This window comes from Citrus sinensis, chromosome 5, assembly GCF_022201045.2.
Source record: "Citrus sinensis cultivar Valencia sweet orange chromosome 5, DVS_A1.0, whole genome shotgun sequence".
NCBI classification, from domain to species: Eukaryota; Viridiplantae; Streptophyta; class Magnoliopsida; order Sapindales; family Rutaceae; genus Citrus; species Citrus sinensis.
Genome location: NC_068560.1, coordinates 23,687,006 through 23,703,667, shown reverse-complemented (window position 1 = coordinate 23,703,667; position 16,662 = coordinate 23,687,006). Strand labels below are relative to the sequence as shown.

Below are 16,662 nucleotides of genomic sequence, written 5' to 3'. Positions count from 1 at the left end.
AAATGGGAATGTAGATTCAATAAGGATCACGAGTTTGAAAATTTGGTGATCAATTGTGTCCTTTCACACTCAAAATTAATTTGTCTTTATAGTTGACTGACTGAGACGACGAAGACTCAAGTGTGGGATCCAGCTCTTAACGGAAGAAATCTTTAAAGTCCTCTCAACAGATTCATTTTGAAAGTATAACCTTACCCTTTCCTTATTTCGTCTTTTGATCTCGAAGACACTTCGCTCTTTCGAATTTTCTCTAGATCAAGAAACCCTTTGTTAACTTCAATCTTCTGAACTCAACAACTCTACTAATCCACATCTGTTCATTTGTTGTAATCTCCACTATTTAAAATAGGTCAAACAACCTATACATATATGGTTAAAAAATGCTAAGTCAAGTCTTAAAATATTTTGAAAAATAGTGTTTGTGGATACAAAATTTATTTCCATACCTACAGCCGATAATATACTTCGCATGATGAATTCGATCGAGCCTATATTAGTTAGTAATGATGCTCCTTTGATATCAAATGATGTGAAGTAATGGTACTCACTCACTCTGAATTCAAATTGGTTTAATTATCATTAATTTTATTATCTTGTATCATCATCATCATCAACATCAACAACAACTATAAAAATAAGAATAATAACTATAATAATATTTTAATTGAGAACAAAAGTAAAATTATGAAATTTCGGTGAGGTACAATTAAGAGTTTAAATAATGAGAACTTGATTCCTAACACTCCTCGTGGAAAATAAAGTTCTTATTTTTTAATTTCAAAAATATGTAGGCTTCATATATTTTATTTTCATTTTAGTAAATAAACAGTATCAATCATTCTTATTCTGAATTTTGATTTTTCAAGAGGAGTAATATATTAATTTTAATGAAGAAAAACTAACAATTCTTTATAGTTTTGGTGGGTTATATAATTCAATTTTTTAAAAAAATGTGAGAGAAGATGCCGTTAATTTCACGAAACAAGTTGCTCACTAGTCGCTATAGGGAGACTATTGTCATTATTAATTATAGCTATCTTGGAAAGCAAGTTGTAAGGGTATTACAAGTTTGAAAATGCCGACTGGACTTGCAAGTTGAAGCCGCGTAACTCTATCAACTGTTGAAGGAACATAACTTTGTTTCATTATTTGTACTTTTTTAAATTTTGTTAAAAGGGAACGCAGATTCAATAAGGATGACAAGTTTGAAAATTTGGTGATCAATAAATCTGTTCACACTCAATAATGATTTGTTTTTATAGTTGACTGGAACGACAAAGGCTCAAGAGTGTGGGATTCAGCTCTTAACGGAAGTAATCTAGGTGGGCGTTTGGATTGAGTTAATTTTTTTTTTTTTAAGTTTTAGCTTTTAATATATATATATAAACTCACACACACCACGTTACCTCCCTGCTCCCTCTTCTCCCTTCACACACCCTCGGTCGACGGTCTCACTCAGCCCCACATGGTCACGCTTTGCCGACGTTGTAGCTTCCCACCGATCAAGGTTTGACACTTAGTTTATACTGATATTTGGATTTTGGAGTGGGTTTATTGCTGACTTGCTCTTGGGTGTTGTTATTAATTAAATTGGATATTTTTAATTAATTAATTAACAATTGTTCAATTATTTGGAGTGAGTTTGTTGTTGTTGACTGAAAATTAAACAATTAGAGGCTGTTCGTGACAAATTGGAGAGGATTTGTTGCTGTTGACTGATAATTGAACAATTGGAGATTGTTATAATTATATTAGAGTGGGTTTGTTGCTATTGACTGATAATTGAATAATTGGAGACTGATATTAATTAAATTGGGGAGGATTTTTGCTGTTATTATAAATTAAATTGGAGATTGTTAATTAATTAATTTGTGTTTTTTTTTTAAATTTAGAATATGGCAATATGCTGAATTGCTAATTCATAGTTGTTATTATTATTGTTGTTGTTGTTGTTATTATTGTTATTGTTATTGTTGAAATATTGTTAATGATGGTTTGTAGTTGATATTTGTTATTAAGGATGTTTGGAATTAAGATTTTTGGATTTTAAGTGGTTGTTGGTAGAATTTTTGGATTAAATTGTTTCAATCCGTTTTAAACCGAACTAACCTGATTTGCCCACCCCTACTTCAAAGATCTACTAATAGAATTACTTTGAAAATACACCCTTACCCTTTCCTTATTTTTCGTCTTCCGATTTTGAGGACGCTTCACTCTTTTGAAATTTCCCTAGATCAAGAAACCCTTAATTTTCTTAACTTCAATCTTCTGAACTCAACATCACTACTAATTCGCATCCGTTTGTTTGTAATCTCCACTATTTAAAAGAGATCAAACAACCTATATCTACATAGTTAAAAAATATTTAGTTAGTCTTAAGATAAAATATTTTGAAAAATAGTGTTTGTAGATAAAAAAAATTGTTATCATGCCTATTGATCGAGCCTATATTAGTTAGTAATGATGCTCCTTTGATCACGAATGATGCAAAGTCATGGTATCAACTCACTCTGAGATCAGATTGGTTTAATCTGTGAGAGAAGAGGGACATTATAGTATATATAGCTTAAGGGTCTACTGTGCTGGTTAAAAAATTTAAGCCAATACTTTAGCATTTATTAGAGAAGAAGTACGAGTCTTCACTATAAAGGAGAAATATGGAAACATAATATAATATAAGGTTTCGTAATTTTGTAGCAATAAAGTATAGGATATAATATTTGTTATACTAAGGTATTATTTCCCAATAACTTAAAGATTATTTTAATTTAAAGTTTTGACTTAAAATTTTCACACAAATTTATAATCATTGATCTTCAAATTCAATAAAAGAGAATGCGGATGAGTTGGCAACTTGAAAAATAGAAGAATAATAACTTTAATTTAAAAGATGATAAGGCAAGTAATGGTAAAAGCTCTATTTTTTCTTTTGAATTTTCCATCTTCTGATCTCAACAATAATACTTGGCCTCTGTTTGTTGTAATCTTAAGTCTTGTTATTTGGTTTTCCTCTGTTCTCTATCTAGTTGTGTCCAGCTGTGCCGCTGTCTCTGTTTTATTCTCCATCCACTCTTTCTATTTTTTTCCTTTTTATTTTGTTCCGTCTTGTTGTGGTCACTTGTGTTCAATCACTCAGTGTGCTTCCTAACTGGATCAATTGTTTTTCACAAATTCAGAAAAAGAGAGATAGAGAGACAAGGACAAAGGATTGAAGATGGCTGAAATCATTCTTACTATTGTTGTAGAAGTTGTGAAGTGCTTGGCTCCTCCCGCATATCGCCAAATTAGCTATTTGCGTGAGAGTAAGTACACGAGCATCTTAGACAATCTCAAGACTGAAGTTGACAATCTGAAGTCTGAGAAGGTTAGTATAGAGCACCGGGTTACTGAGGCTAAAACAAAAGGGGAAGCGATTGAAGAGAACGTTGAGAATTGGCTCGAAGGGGCAAATGATGTCATTGTTAAGGCAGATAAATTTACAGACGATGAAGCCATTGAAAATAAGCGTTGTTTCAAGGGGTTAATACCTAATTTGAAGACCCGCCGTCGACTTAGCAAGGAAGCAGAGAGGCAGAAGGAGGCTGTTGTCAAAGTCCTGGACGCTAGAAGATTTGATAGAATTTCCTACCGTACTGCTCCAGAGGATATTCGGCTTATCCCTAACAAAGACTACGAGCCCTTTGAATCAAGAATGTCCACTTTGAGGAGTATACTCAGTGCACTAGAAGATCGCGATGTCAACATGCTTGGGATTTATGGAATGGGCGGAATCGGAAAGACGACGCTGGCCGAAGAAGTTGCTAGGAAAGTCAAGAGTGACAAACTCTTTGATCAGGTGGTTTTTGTTGAGGTGTCTCAGAATCAAGACATACGAAAGATTCAAGGAGTAATCGCAGATAAATTAGGCCTGAAGTTGCATGAGGAAAGTGATGAAGGAAGGGCAGGCAGGTTATGTGAAGGTATAAAAGCAGAGAAGAAGATCCTGATAGTTTTAGACAACATTTGGGAAAATCTTGATTTGCGGGTTGTCGGAATTCCTCACGGAGATGGTTGTAAAGTATTGTTGACGGCCAGAAGTCTAAATGTATTGTCTGAGAAGATGGATTGTCGAACAAATTTCCCAGTTGGTGTTTTAAACGAAGAAGAAGCTTGGAGTCTATTCAAGAAGATGGCAGGTGATTATGTTGAAGGTAGTGAATTGGAAGAGGCGGCAAGGAATGTGGCAGAGGAATGTGCAGGTCTACCAGTTTCCATTGTGACGGTTGCAAGGGCATTAAGGAACAAGGGCATACGTGAATGGAAGGATGCATTGGAACAGCTAAGAAGGCCTTCTTCATCGAATTTTAAGCATGTACAGCCAGATGCATATAAAGCCATAAAGTTGAGTTACGACAAATTGGTAGGGGAGGAGCTGAAGAACATCTTTTTGCTAATAGGATATACAGCCATAGCATCTATTGACGAACTGTTAATGTGTGGTATGGGATTGAGTTTATTTCAAGGTGTGAATAAGATGGAAGCAGCACGAAATCGAGTACATACATTGGTGCGCACACTCAAAGCTTCTTGTATGTTGCTTGACCATATAAGCCAGAAGAAAGAGTTGTTTTCTATGCATGATGTAGTTCGCGATGTCGCCATATCAATTGCATCTACTGAACGAAATGTGTTTACTGCTACAAATGAGCAGGTTGATGGTTGCAGGGAATGGTCAGACGGAAGTGCAATAAAGCATTGCACTTCAATCGTCATACATGATATCAAGCCTAATTTGCTTCCTAAAGTACTGGAATGTCCTCAGCTCGAACTTCTTTTTATAAGTGATGATCCTCCTTGGGAATATTCACGAGTAACAATTCCAGACAACTTTTTCAAGAGCATGATCGAGGTCAGAGTTGTAAACTTGACTTACATACGGTCACTGCCTCCATCACTTGGTCTCCTGTCAAACCTTCGAACACTGAGTTTGTGTCGCTGCAGTTTGCCTGATATAAGTGTTGTAGGAGACTTGAAGAAACTAGAAATCCTTTGCTTAAGAGGTTCTTATATTAAGAAGTTGCCGGTAGAAGTAGGTGAATTGACTTGGCTAAAGTTGCTTGATTTGAGAGATTGTTTTGCACTAAAAGTTATTCCACCAAATATACTGTCAAAATTATCCCATTTAGAAGAACTATATATAGGTGGTAGAAGTTTTGATAAATGGGAGGTGGAGGTGGAAGGGGTTAAGAATGCAAGCCTTGAGGAGTTGAAGCATTTACCCAACTTGACCTCTTTGGAATTACACGTCTATGACGTCGGCACTCTGCCCAGAGGCCTGCTCTTGGAGAAGCTGGAAAGGTACAGCATACATATCATCCGCATTGGAGATGATGAGGATGAGGATGAGGATGAGGGTTGGGAATATTGGGAGAGCACTGGCATTTGGTGTCGTGAATTCAGACTCGAGCTAAATGACAAGATTCGGTTGAGGGATTCGCTGATCGTGCAACTGCAGAGAATTGAAGACCTTGAATTACGTAGATTGCAAGAGCAAGATGTCGATTATTTTCGTAACGAGTTAGTCAAAGTAGGCTCTTCCCATCTCAAGCGTCTCCGTATGAGGGGTTCACGCCTCGCCCTCAGTCCGGCAGAGTCAGAGGTATGATCATTCCTAATTTAAATAATTGGTATGAGAGGGTTCTTTTCACCTGGGATTCTAATATCGTTTTGTCAATTTATACATTAGACTAAAGCTAGAAATTTCTAGTGCATCACAGTAATTAATTTTGAAAAAGTCTTCAAATATTATATTATTCTCATTTTCAAAGCAACCAATTTTGGAAAAAAAAATCTTTAATGTTTGCAATTTAATTAATATTTTAATCTTTTAGCTTCAGAATCTTACCATTTTAATTTAAAGAAAAAACCATAATTGCCCTTATATTGCACGAGCTTCATGCTTTGTAATATCCTTCTTCTCTTTTCTCTCAACAAAAAAAGAAAAAAAAGAAAAAGAAAAAAAAAGTGAAGTTAACTGTCTTATATATTTTCAGTCCTCCTACAACCACCCAAGTTTGAATCATGGGAGAGTAAGGGACTAAAAAAATGAATTTGGGTTTTTTACGCTCTTTTACCTTTTAAAAAAAAATATAAAGAGAACATTCATTATTTATCAAAATTAAATCCATAATTGCAAGTTTATTTTTCATATTTAATTTTTATTTTTAAATTAACTCTATTAAATTTTTATTTAAAAAATCTTAATCATGGAATCCGAAATATCAAATTTGGATTTAGTGCTAAGTTTATTATACTAATTTTTAAACATCTTGTATCTATGCATTAATTAAGATTGTGTTCACAATTAAGTTTACACTCTTAAATCAAGACACCTGCAATGTCAACAGAGACAAGAGGAATCAGCTAATGATTTGCAGTCACATGAAATCATTTTGGAGGACAATGTCCAAATTTCTAATACGCTTTTCCCTGAGAAGGTCAGTTATTAATTAGTCAATCGTCTTATTAATTCTCTATAATTTTTGTTTTTTTTCTTTGTTATATTCCTGTTTGGTAACAAATATGGCAAAGAGTGATTAATAATTATATTTCACAATTATTCTAAATTTTTCATCCGAAGTATAGTAGGGTGTAACAAATACATTCTTAGAGAAAGAAAAGGTACTCTGACACAATAAGTGAATTAATAATTATTATTATTATAAACATCATGTTATCGAATACTAAATATGTTGTAATCACTTAATATTATATATATATATATATATATAGGAGCCGGCTAAGTTACGTTAAACGTAACTTAGCCGGAGCCATACATACATATATATATATATATATATATATATATATATATATGTATGTATGTATGTATGTATGTATGTATGTATGTAGACTAATAAGTTGAATGAAATTATGGTTAGTCATTTTCTTTAATATACGTCATTAGAATACATATAATTTATATTAGCCGCCGTCTAAATCTATACTAAATATGTTGTTCACTTTATAATATAAGTTTTTTAAAAGATCTCAGTGAGGGATGCTCTAAGATAATGTGTCCACTCCTGCATGAGCGGAAATTCCGCTGATTCTCTAGCATCTGAGGAAATCATGATGATCTGCCAAACGTGATATCTGCTGATTGATTGTTGATGAGACTCTTCTCGCCTAATTTCTTAGAATTATATGTGAACCCGCGGCAATTAATGATAATTACTATTTGCAAGGGGGAATTATGTGATTTCCTTTGAAAATATTCCAAATTTTTATATAATCGAGGTGCCAGTAGTTAAATCCCCGAGAACTGCTCGCGCTGGACAGTAGGTCCTATTGTTAATCAACCAAAATTTAATATTACAAAATTCGTTACAATCAAAACATATTTGCAATATGAATTATATTAGCCGCCGTCTAAATCTATACATTTAGTAAGGAATAATTTGGAAAACTTGATTAACGGTTGTTTGTATGAAAAACTGAAAAGAACTATAACCAGAGAAAGAGTAATTTTATTGATTTGTCCATCAACAGAAATCATTGTTGCTTGTAATTAGCAAGTTAATTTTTTGATCGTGCAGGTTGCATTACCAGAGTTAGAGAAGTTGGAGTTGGTGTCAATAAATGTTGAGAGGATTTGGCCGAGCCAAGTTACAGTCATGTCTTGTGGTAATCAGAATTTAACACGCTTGATCCTGCACGGATGTATGAATTTAAGATGTCTATTTTCATCTTCTACTGTTAGTAGCTTTGTTCGACTCCAAAGCATTGAGATAAGTAAATGTCCTGTCCTGGAAGAGTTAATAGTCGTGGACAACCAAGAAGAAAGGAAGAAAAATATTGTAATGTTTCCTCAGTTGCAATATCTGGAGATGTCTGATCTTGAAAAGATCACAAGCTTCTGCACTGGAGATCTTGATATTCTTGAATTTCCATCCTTGAAAGAATTACGGATATATGCATGTCCTGAATTCATGGCGAGATACAAAAGAACTACTAATATCTTGACGGAAAGGGTACGTACAAGAATTTTATAATCATTTTTTCAATTCTTATGTATGTACTGTGAAAGTTTAAATCATAAAGCTTAAGAGTTATATTGCTATTAAATTTTATTATTTTAATTATTATTATTTATGATTATTATTGTCATTATTATTATTATTAAAATTTATTACTTTTATTATTTTAATTGTTATTATACTGTAATTAATTCATTATTATTAATATTTATCTTGTTATGATTAAAATTAATGTTATTATTAAAATATATTAACTTTTTTACTTTCATTATTATTAATTAATGTTGTTATTATTTTTATTAATAATAATATTATTAAAACTTATTAATAATTTTTATTATTATCATTATTAATATTATTATTTCAGTTAATTTTGTTGTTGTTGTTATTATTATTGTTGTTAAATTTTATTAATTTTTTGTTTTAATTAACATTATTTTCATAATTATTATTTTTAGTTTTATTATTATTATTGTTTTAATTATAATATATACAAATAATATTAGGGACACAATTATCAAAGGGCATTTTAATAACTTATAATAGTTTATTCCAATTATAAAAAAAAAGTAAACACATCAATGGGAATGTTGTTCATTCCGATTCCTTATTATGATTCTAGCTCATTTCGATTCTTATTTAATAAACGCACCATTAGAATGTGTTTAGAACACAGTATTGTATATTGTTATAATATTGTTCACATTAATTTATTACTTACCTATGTTTGGAAGTTTTAAAAGTTAGATTGTGGTAAATTATATAATTCACTACAATGTGTTAAAATTTTTCTTAATTGAAATATTAAAAATATATTTTTATTATATTTTTATTTTTACTATAATAATTAAAATATTAAAAATAAATTATATTATAATATTATTTTATTATATCATATTATATTTATATATTAATAATTAATATAAAATAATAATTAAATATAATTTTTAATAAATTTACATAATGAGAGTAGATCTAGAAAAGATAGTAATAATTAAAAAAATATGAAATATTTATTAATTTGTGGAATAAATAAACGTATTTATCTTTTTGAAGTTAGGATGCAAACATAAACTTTATTTTATATTTAACAAGTTGTGACTCTTATAAACTAGTATTGAATCATGCATTGTAATTACATAATATCAATAATAAAAGTCCTCTTAAATTTCCTACTTCTTATTCATATCATTTAACAACTAAGCCAATAAATAAAAAAATAATAATTATATTTTTTCCTGACATTTCAGAAAACAAGAGGGATTACAATGAAAATAACCTAAATAAATACACTCTGCCGTTAGATTTGCTTTTACCATTCTTGTCTTGGATCCAATGGCTAAATTACAAAATGACAAAAGAAGTGGTATGTTGCAACTGTTGCAACATAGGCGGAACCTCATTATTTATCAAAATTAAATCCATAATTGCAAGTTTATTTTTCACATTTAATTTTTATTTTTAAATTAACTCTATTAAATTTTTATTTAAAAAATCTTAATCATGGAATCCAAAATATCAAATTTGGATTTAGTGCTAAGTTGATTGTACTCATTTTTAAAGATTTTATATCTATGCATTAAGATTGTGCTCACAATTAAGTTTACGCTCTAAAATCAAGACATCTGCAATGTAAAACAGAGACAACAGGAATCAGCTAATGATTTGCAGTCACATGAAATCATTTTGGAGGACAATGTCCAAATTTCTAATACGCTTTTCACTGGGAAGGTCAGTTATTAATAAGTCAATGGTCTCATTCATTCTCTATAATTTTTGTTTCTTTTCTTTGTTATATTCTTCTTTGGTCGCAAATATGGCAAAGAGTGATTAATAATTATATTTCACAATGATTCTAAATTTTTCATCCGTACTATAGTAGGGTGTAACAAATTCATTCTTAGATAAAGAAAAGGTTCTTGACACAATAAGGGAATTAATAATAATTATTATTATAAACATCATGTTATGAAATACTAAATATGTTGTAATCACTGAATATTATATATATATATATATATATATATATATAGACTAATAAGTTGATTGAAATTATGGTTAGTCATTTTCTTTAATATACATCATTAGAATACATATAATTTATATTAGCCGCCGTCTAAATCTATACTAAATATGTTGTTCACTTTATAATATAAATTTTTTAAAAGATCTCAGTGAGGGATGCTCTAAGATAATGTGTCCACTCCTGCATGAGCGGAAATCCCGTTGATTCTCTAGCATCTGAGGAAATCATGATGATCTCCCAAACGTGATATCTGCTGATTGATTGTTGATGAGACTCTTCTCGCCTAATTTCTTAGAATTATATGTGAACCCGCGGCAATTAATGATAATTACTATTTGCAAGGGGGAATTATTTGATTTCCTTTGAAACTATTCCAAATTTTTATATAATCGAGGTGCCAGTAGTTAAATCCCCGAGAACTGCACGCGCTGGATAGTAGGTCCTATTGCGAATCAACCAAAATTTAATATTACAAAATTCGTTACAATCAAAACATATTTGCAATATGAATTATATTAGCCGCCGTCTAAATCTATACATTTAGTAAGGAATAATTTGGAAAACTTGATTAACGGTTGTTTGTATGAAAAACTGAAAAGAACTATAACCAGAGAAAAGAGTAATTTTATTGATTTGTCCATCAACAGAAATCATTGTTGCTTGTAATTAACAAGTTAATTTTTTGATCGTGCAGGTTGCATTACCAGAGTTAGAGAAGTTGGAGTTGGTGTCAATAAATGTTGAGAGGATTTGGCCGAGCCAAGTTACAGTCATGTCTTGTGGTAATCAGAATTTAACACGCTTGATCCTGCACGGATGTATGAATTTAAGATGTCTATTTTCATCTTCTACTGTTAGTAGCTTTGTTCGACTCCAAAGCATTGAGATAAGTAAATGTCCTGTCCTGGAAGAGTTAATAGTCGTGGACAACCAAGAAGAAAGGAAGAAAAATATTGTAATATTTCCTCAGTTGCAATATCTGGGGATGTCTGATCTTGAAAAGTTCACAAGCTTCTGCACTGGAGATCTTGATATTCTTGAATTTCCATCCTTGAAAGAATTATGGATATATGCATGTCCTGAATTCATGGCGAGATACAAAAGAACTACTAGTATCTTCACGGAAAGGGTACGTACAAGAATTTTATAATCAATGATCGTTTACTTGCAATTAACAAGTTAATTTTTTGTTCGAGCAGGTTCGGTTACCAGAGTTAGAGAAGTTGATGTTGTATTCAATAAATGTTGGGAGGATTTGGCTGAGCCCAGTTACAGTCATGTCTTGTGGTATTCAGAATTTAACGCGCTTGACCCTGCACGGATGTATGAATTTAAGATGTATATTTTCATCTTCTACAGTTAGTAGCTTTGTTCGACTCCAACACATTATGATAGTCAAATGTCCTGTCCTGGAAGAGTTAATAGTCGTGGACAACCAAGAAGAAAGGAAGAAAAATATTGTAATGTTTCCTCAGTTGCAATATCTGAAGATGTCTGATCTTGAAAAGATCACAAGCTTCTGCACTGGAGATCTTGATATTCTTGAATTTCCATCCTTGAAAGAATTATGGATATCTGCATGTCCTGAATTCATGGCGAGATACAAAAGAACTACTAGTATCTTCACGGAAAGGGTACGTACAAGAATTTTATAATCAATTTTTCAATTCTTATTCTGTGAGAGTTTATATCATAGAGTTTAGAGTTATATTGCCTTTGCCTTTATCGCTTGGTTTCTTACTAAAAGTCAAATTGTCAGCAACGTAACTCTCTTACAGATTAGTGTATAGTATTCATTCATAATTATTCTAGATTAGTGTATAGTATTCATTCATAATTATTCTAATTTATAAAATATATTTTATAAATTAGTGGTAACTTATAATTCTCATCAATTGATTCATCTTGTATTTTTTTTTTTTTTGGGCTCTGATCAATCTCCCAGGTATTCCCTAATTTGGAAGAGTTGAAAGTTGATGCAAAGCACGTAGTAACAAATAAATATCTATTTTCTGAAGACTTGCTTTGCAAACTAAAATATATTTTTGTGGAGTTGGATGATGAGCGGACTATTTTATGGCTTGGTGACTTCCTCCAGAGACTTCACACAATGAAACTCCTCCAAATAGGAGGACTTGATGCTTGGTTGCCGGAAGAGAAAGTTGAAAATGGGATGAGGGTAGAAATAATAGAAGCAAAATATCAACTGGAGCACATTTTGATAGAGGAGTCCTCTGTTACGAACAACTTGGTTATTCTACGTGTAGAGGGGTGTGACCGTTTGGTCAATCTAGTGCCATCGTCGACATCCTTTCAGAATCTTACAAATCTGGTGGTATCGCGTTGCAACAACTTGAAAATCGTAATAACATCCTCAGTTGCAAAGACTCTGGTGAGACTTAGATATATGGAGATAGCATCATGCGATAAGATAAAAGAAATAGTACTGGGGGATGATGTTGTAGCACAAGATGAGGTTATTACTTTCAGAGAATTGAAGGAGTTGAAGCTTTTACTCTTAGAAAGTCTGACAAGCTTCTGCTCTGGCAATTGTGCTTTCAATTTCCCATCTTTGGAAAGATTAGTGGTGGATGATTGCCCCGATATGAAGATTTTCTCTGAAGGAAAATTAAGTACACCCAAATTACACAAAGTGGAGCGGCGGGGTGAAGCATGTTGGGATTGGAAGGACGACCTTAACACAACCATACGAAAGGTATATATTTCTCAACAATCAACTTTTTCCCTCTCTTGCTTTTTCTCCACCTTCACTCTCACTCCAAATCCCTAACTTAATTTCCTCCTCCTGCTCCTGCTCCTAAAACAAGTACGCGAGTTTTCACAGGATGGTTGCTGGGGTTTGGTCAGATGACAGCGGCTTGCAGCTGGAAGCAACTACTTGGTTCCGAAATCTACTTTCGATTGAGAGGAGTCCACAAATTGATGAAGTCATACAATCTGGCGTTGTCCCGCGCTTTGTTGAGTTTCTTATGAGGATAGACTATCCGCAACTTCATTTTCAGGCTGCTTGGGCTCTTACAAACATTGCTTCTGGAACTTCAGAGAACACTAAGGTGGTGATTGACGACGGTGCTGTTCCAATATTTGTGAAACTACTTGCTTCTCCAAGTGAGGATGTCCGCGAGCAGGCTGTTTGGGCAATGGGAAATATTGCTGGTGACTCACTTGGTTGCCGTAATCTTGTGCTTCGCGAAGAAGCTTTGATTCCAGTGCTGGAGCAATTAAAGGACCACACTAAGCTTTCAATGCTGAGAACTGCCACATGGACATTGTCTAATTTATGCAGGGGCATGCCACAGCCACCATTTGATCAGGTAAGGCCAGCTCTCCCGGCGCTTGCACAGCTTATTCGTTCAAACGATGAAGAGGTCTTGACATATGCCTGTTGGACACTCGCGTATCTTGCTGATGGTACGAATGACAAAATTCAAGCTGTGATCGAGGCAGGTGTCTGTCCACGACTTGTTGAGCTCCTTGGTCACTCATCATCCTCAGTGCTTGCCCCTGCCCTGGGGACTGTTGGAAATATTGTGACGGGAGATGATTTCCAGACTCAGTATATAATTAACTGTGGTGCACTGCCATACTTTTTGGACATTTTAGTCCATAATCATGAAGAGATCATCAAGAAGAAGATTAGCTGGATTATTTCAAATATTACAGCTGGAAACAGGGAGCAGATTCAGGCGGTAATTGATTCCGGCTTAATTGGTCCCATTGTCAATCTACTTCAAAATGCTGAATTTGATACAAAGAAGGAGGCTGCTTGGGCAATTTCGAATGCCAGCTCGCGTGGCACTCATGATCAAATCAAGTACCTCGTGAGAACGGGGTGTATAAAACCATTGTGTGATCTCCTTCAATGTGCTGATCCAAAGATCGTCACTGTTTGCTTAGAAGGATTAGAGAACATTTTGAAGGTCGGGGTAGCTGAAATGAATACGGGTACCGCCGTTGGAGATTTTAATCAATATGCCCAGTTGGTTGAGGAGGCTGAGGGATTAGAAAAGATTGAAAATCTACGAAGTCGTGACGTCAACGGGATCTCTGAGAAGGCAGTAAAGATTCTCGAGACATACTGGTCTAGCCGTGTGATTGGAAGAGGACGATGATACAAAGGAGGAAGATGCAAAAGGCAGAGACAACTAGTAGTAATTATTAACAAAGGTTTATTACTATTACTATTATTATTATTAATTGGAATCGGCTTTCAGACCGTAAAACAACACTCATCTTGTTTCTTTTATTTTATGATTTCAGGTTTAATGGTGGAAGATTCATGCATGCTTGTGTGCCCCTCTCGTGTTAAGTGTATTGTGGATTGCTGCTGTGTTTCGACACAGTTAATGACGAAACTCCTCATCAAATGATCTTTAATCATTCTAATCATGCCTTTTTTTTTTTAATGGAGATCGTTGAGTATTTTAGTATATAGTAATAAAATTCATTGAAGCATTACATTCAATATAATATCATTGTCTGATACTAGAAATGTGTCTTACCAAAGTGTGTGTATTTAATGCTTAATTTGGGTACATATGAAAATTTATGTAAACATAAATGATATCGTATATAAATAGAAAACGAAAAAAGTTGTTCAAACATATAAGTATAAAGTTTTTGAAAGCATTGGTTACAGAATAAAATATATATATAACAAATTTATATTATATTGATGTACGTAATATAATACTAGTCAAATTTTGAAAATCTTAATTTACTTATAATCTTTTCTAATTTGGTATGCACAAAAAGATTTTTATTATAAAACCAACCTTTAATTTGCAATTGTGAACCATGGATCTCATTCAATTATTATATATAAATTTTTTATTACGATTCGTCAATTATTCTAATTTGGTATGCACATGGTGCGCCCCGCCCAACCCCTGTAAGTTTTTGTTTTGTTACGTATTTTAAAATTTTACGCTTTACACCAATGGGCCTTTGGTCCAGTGGGAGAGCCCTTGCACTTAGAATAATGAGTGCAAGCGTTCGAGCCTCCATAAAAGCATTTATGGGGCTTATTTACAATCCTTCCTCAATTATCACATAATTGAGTGAAGCCAGTCTATTCCTCACGAAATGTGAGTAGAATGGACAGCCCTCGAATATTTGAGAGGGTTTGAAGAATTTGGGCAGCGCTTCAGAGGAGTACATGCCACGATGAAGGTCCCAATTGTAGAATCTGTGAATCTGTGTGTAAATATTAATTGTAATACCTACAGTCCTGTATAAACAGTATTCAAAAAAAAAAAAAATTTTACGCTTTACAACTATCTCTCGCGTAAATCAAAACAAAGGAGAAAACAAATTCCGAGAAAAACTTATCACGTGCGTGTTTTCTGAAAACTTTCACTTATAGTTTCTAATAATATTAGTTTAAGGATGGCACATTTTTTTTTTTTTGATTATATGAGACTATTGCTCAGATTACAACTCATATACATGAGACTATGACTGATATTTACAAATCAGAATATTTGAGAGGGTTTGAAAAATTTGGGCAGCGCTTCAGAGGAGTACATGCCACGATGAAGGTCCCAATTGTAGAATCTGTGAATCTGTGTGTAAATATTAATTGTAATACCTACAGTCCTGTATAAACAGTATTCAAAAAAAAAAAAAATTTTACGCTTTACAACTATCTCTCGCGTAAATCAAAACAAAGGAGAAAACAAATTCCGAGAAAAACTTATCACGTGCGTGTTTTCTGAAAACTTTCACTTATAGTTTCTAATAATATTAGTTTAAGGATGGCACATTTTTTTTTTTTTGATTATATGAGACTATTGCTCAGATTACAACTCATATACATGAGACTATGACTGATATTTACAAATCAGACTATTACTGGGACCAACTGACATCAATGCTAATGGAGCTCTGCCCAGATTTTAACCCTCACAAATATTCGAGGGATGTCTACTCCTCACTCATGGGTAAGGGAGAAGACTACCTTCACTCAAATTAATTGAGGAAGGAAATACCCCCACAATACTTTTGTGGGGGTTCGAACTGCTGTCCTCCAAGTTGGAGGGCAGCAGCCCTGGCCACTCGGGCTACTGCCCGAGTGGTTGTTTAAGGATGGCACATTGTTTCATTATCACAGGCATTTTGTGCCGTTGTTAATAGTTTCTAATAATATTATATATATTTATAATAATTTGTTAATTATATATATATATAATTAAAAAATTATAAATGTGACATTACATAGTTACATAAACACTATAACATATCTTAGCCATTACCCAATAATAATATAAAATGAAAAATAATTAAATAATCAAATATACAAATATAACTTGTAGACATTGTAAAACAAAATAAAAGCAAAGTCACACACATTAGCAAAAGCAAAGTAACATAACGCCAAATCACCAACAATTTGCAAAGTCACCCAAAAGCAAAGTAACATGACGCCAAGTCACAAATAATTTGCAAACAAAAAACCCTAAGCTTCCCCGCCGTCACACACACTAGCAACATTCAATACTGGTTGGATACACTCTCGACACGAATTTGAAGGACATCGGCTGCGTGATTACAGCGAGAGCAAGTCATCTTCTTTCCCAAGTCCACCGAGCCACTTCA

General features: G+C 33.2%; 1 protein-coding gene and 1 long non-coding RNA gene across 3 annotated transcripts in view; one reads left to right on the top strand and one right to left on the bottom strand.

The window, feature by feature from the left end:
• LOC127902670 (uncharacterized) overlaps positions 1 to 16,662 on the bottom strand; it is a 122,976-nt gene that overhangs the window by 91,770 nt on the left and 14,544 nt on the right. The window lies entirely within an intron of this gene.
• LOC102628023 (uncharacterized) lies at positions 1,086 to 14,535 on the top strand. The gene is given in 11 exon segments (XM_052442380.1): positions 1,086 to 1,507; positions 3,177 to 5,638; positions 6,387 to 6,476; positions 7,578 to 8,012; positions 9,660 to 9,749; positions 10,739 to 11,173; positions 11,244 to 11,678; positions 11,990 to 12,760; positions 12,873 to 14,159; positions 14,161 to 14,232; positions 14,326 to 14,535. Coding segments are annotated over 9 exon segments (6,021 nt in total). The 5' UTR covers positions 1,086 to 1,507; positions 3,177 to 3,214; the 3' UTR covers positions 14,215 to 14,232; positions 14,326 to 14,535.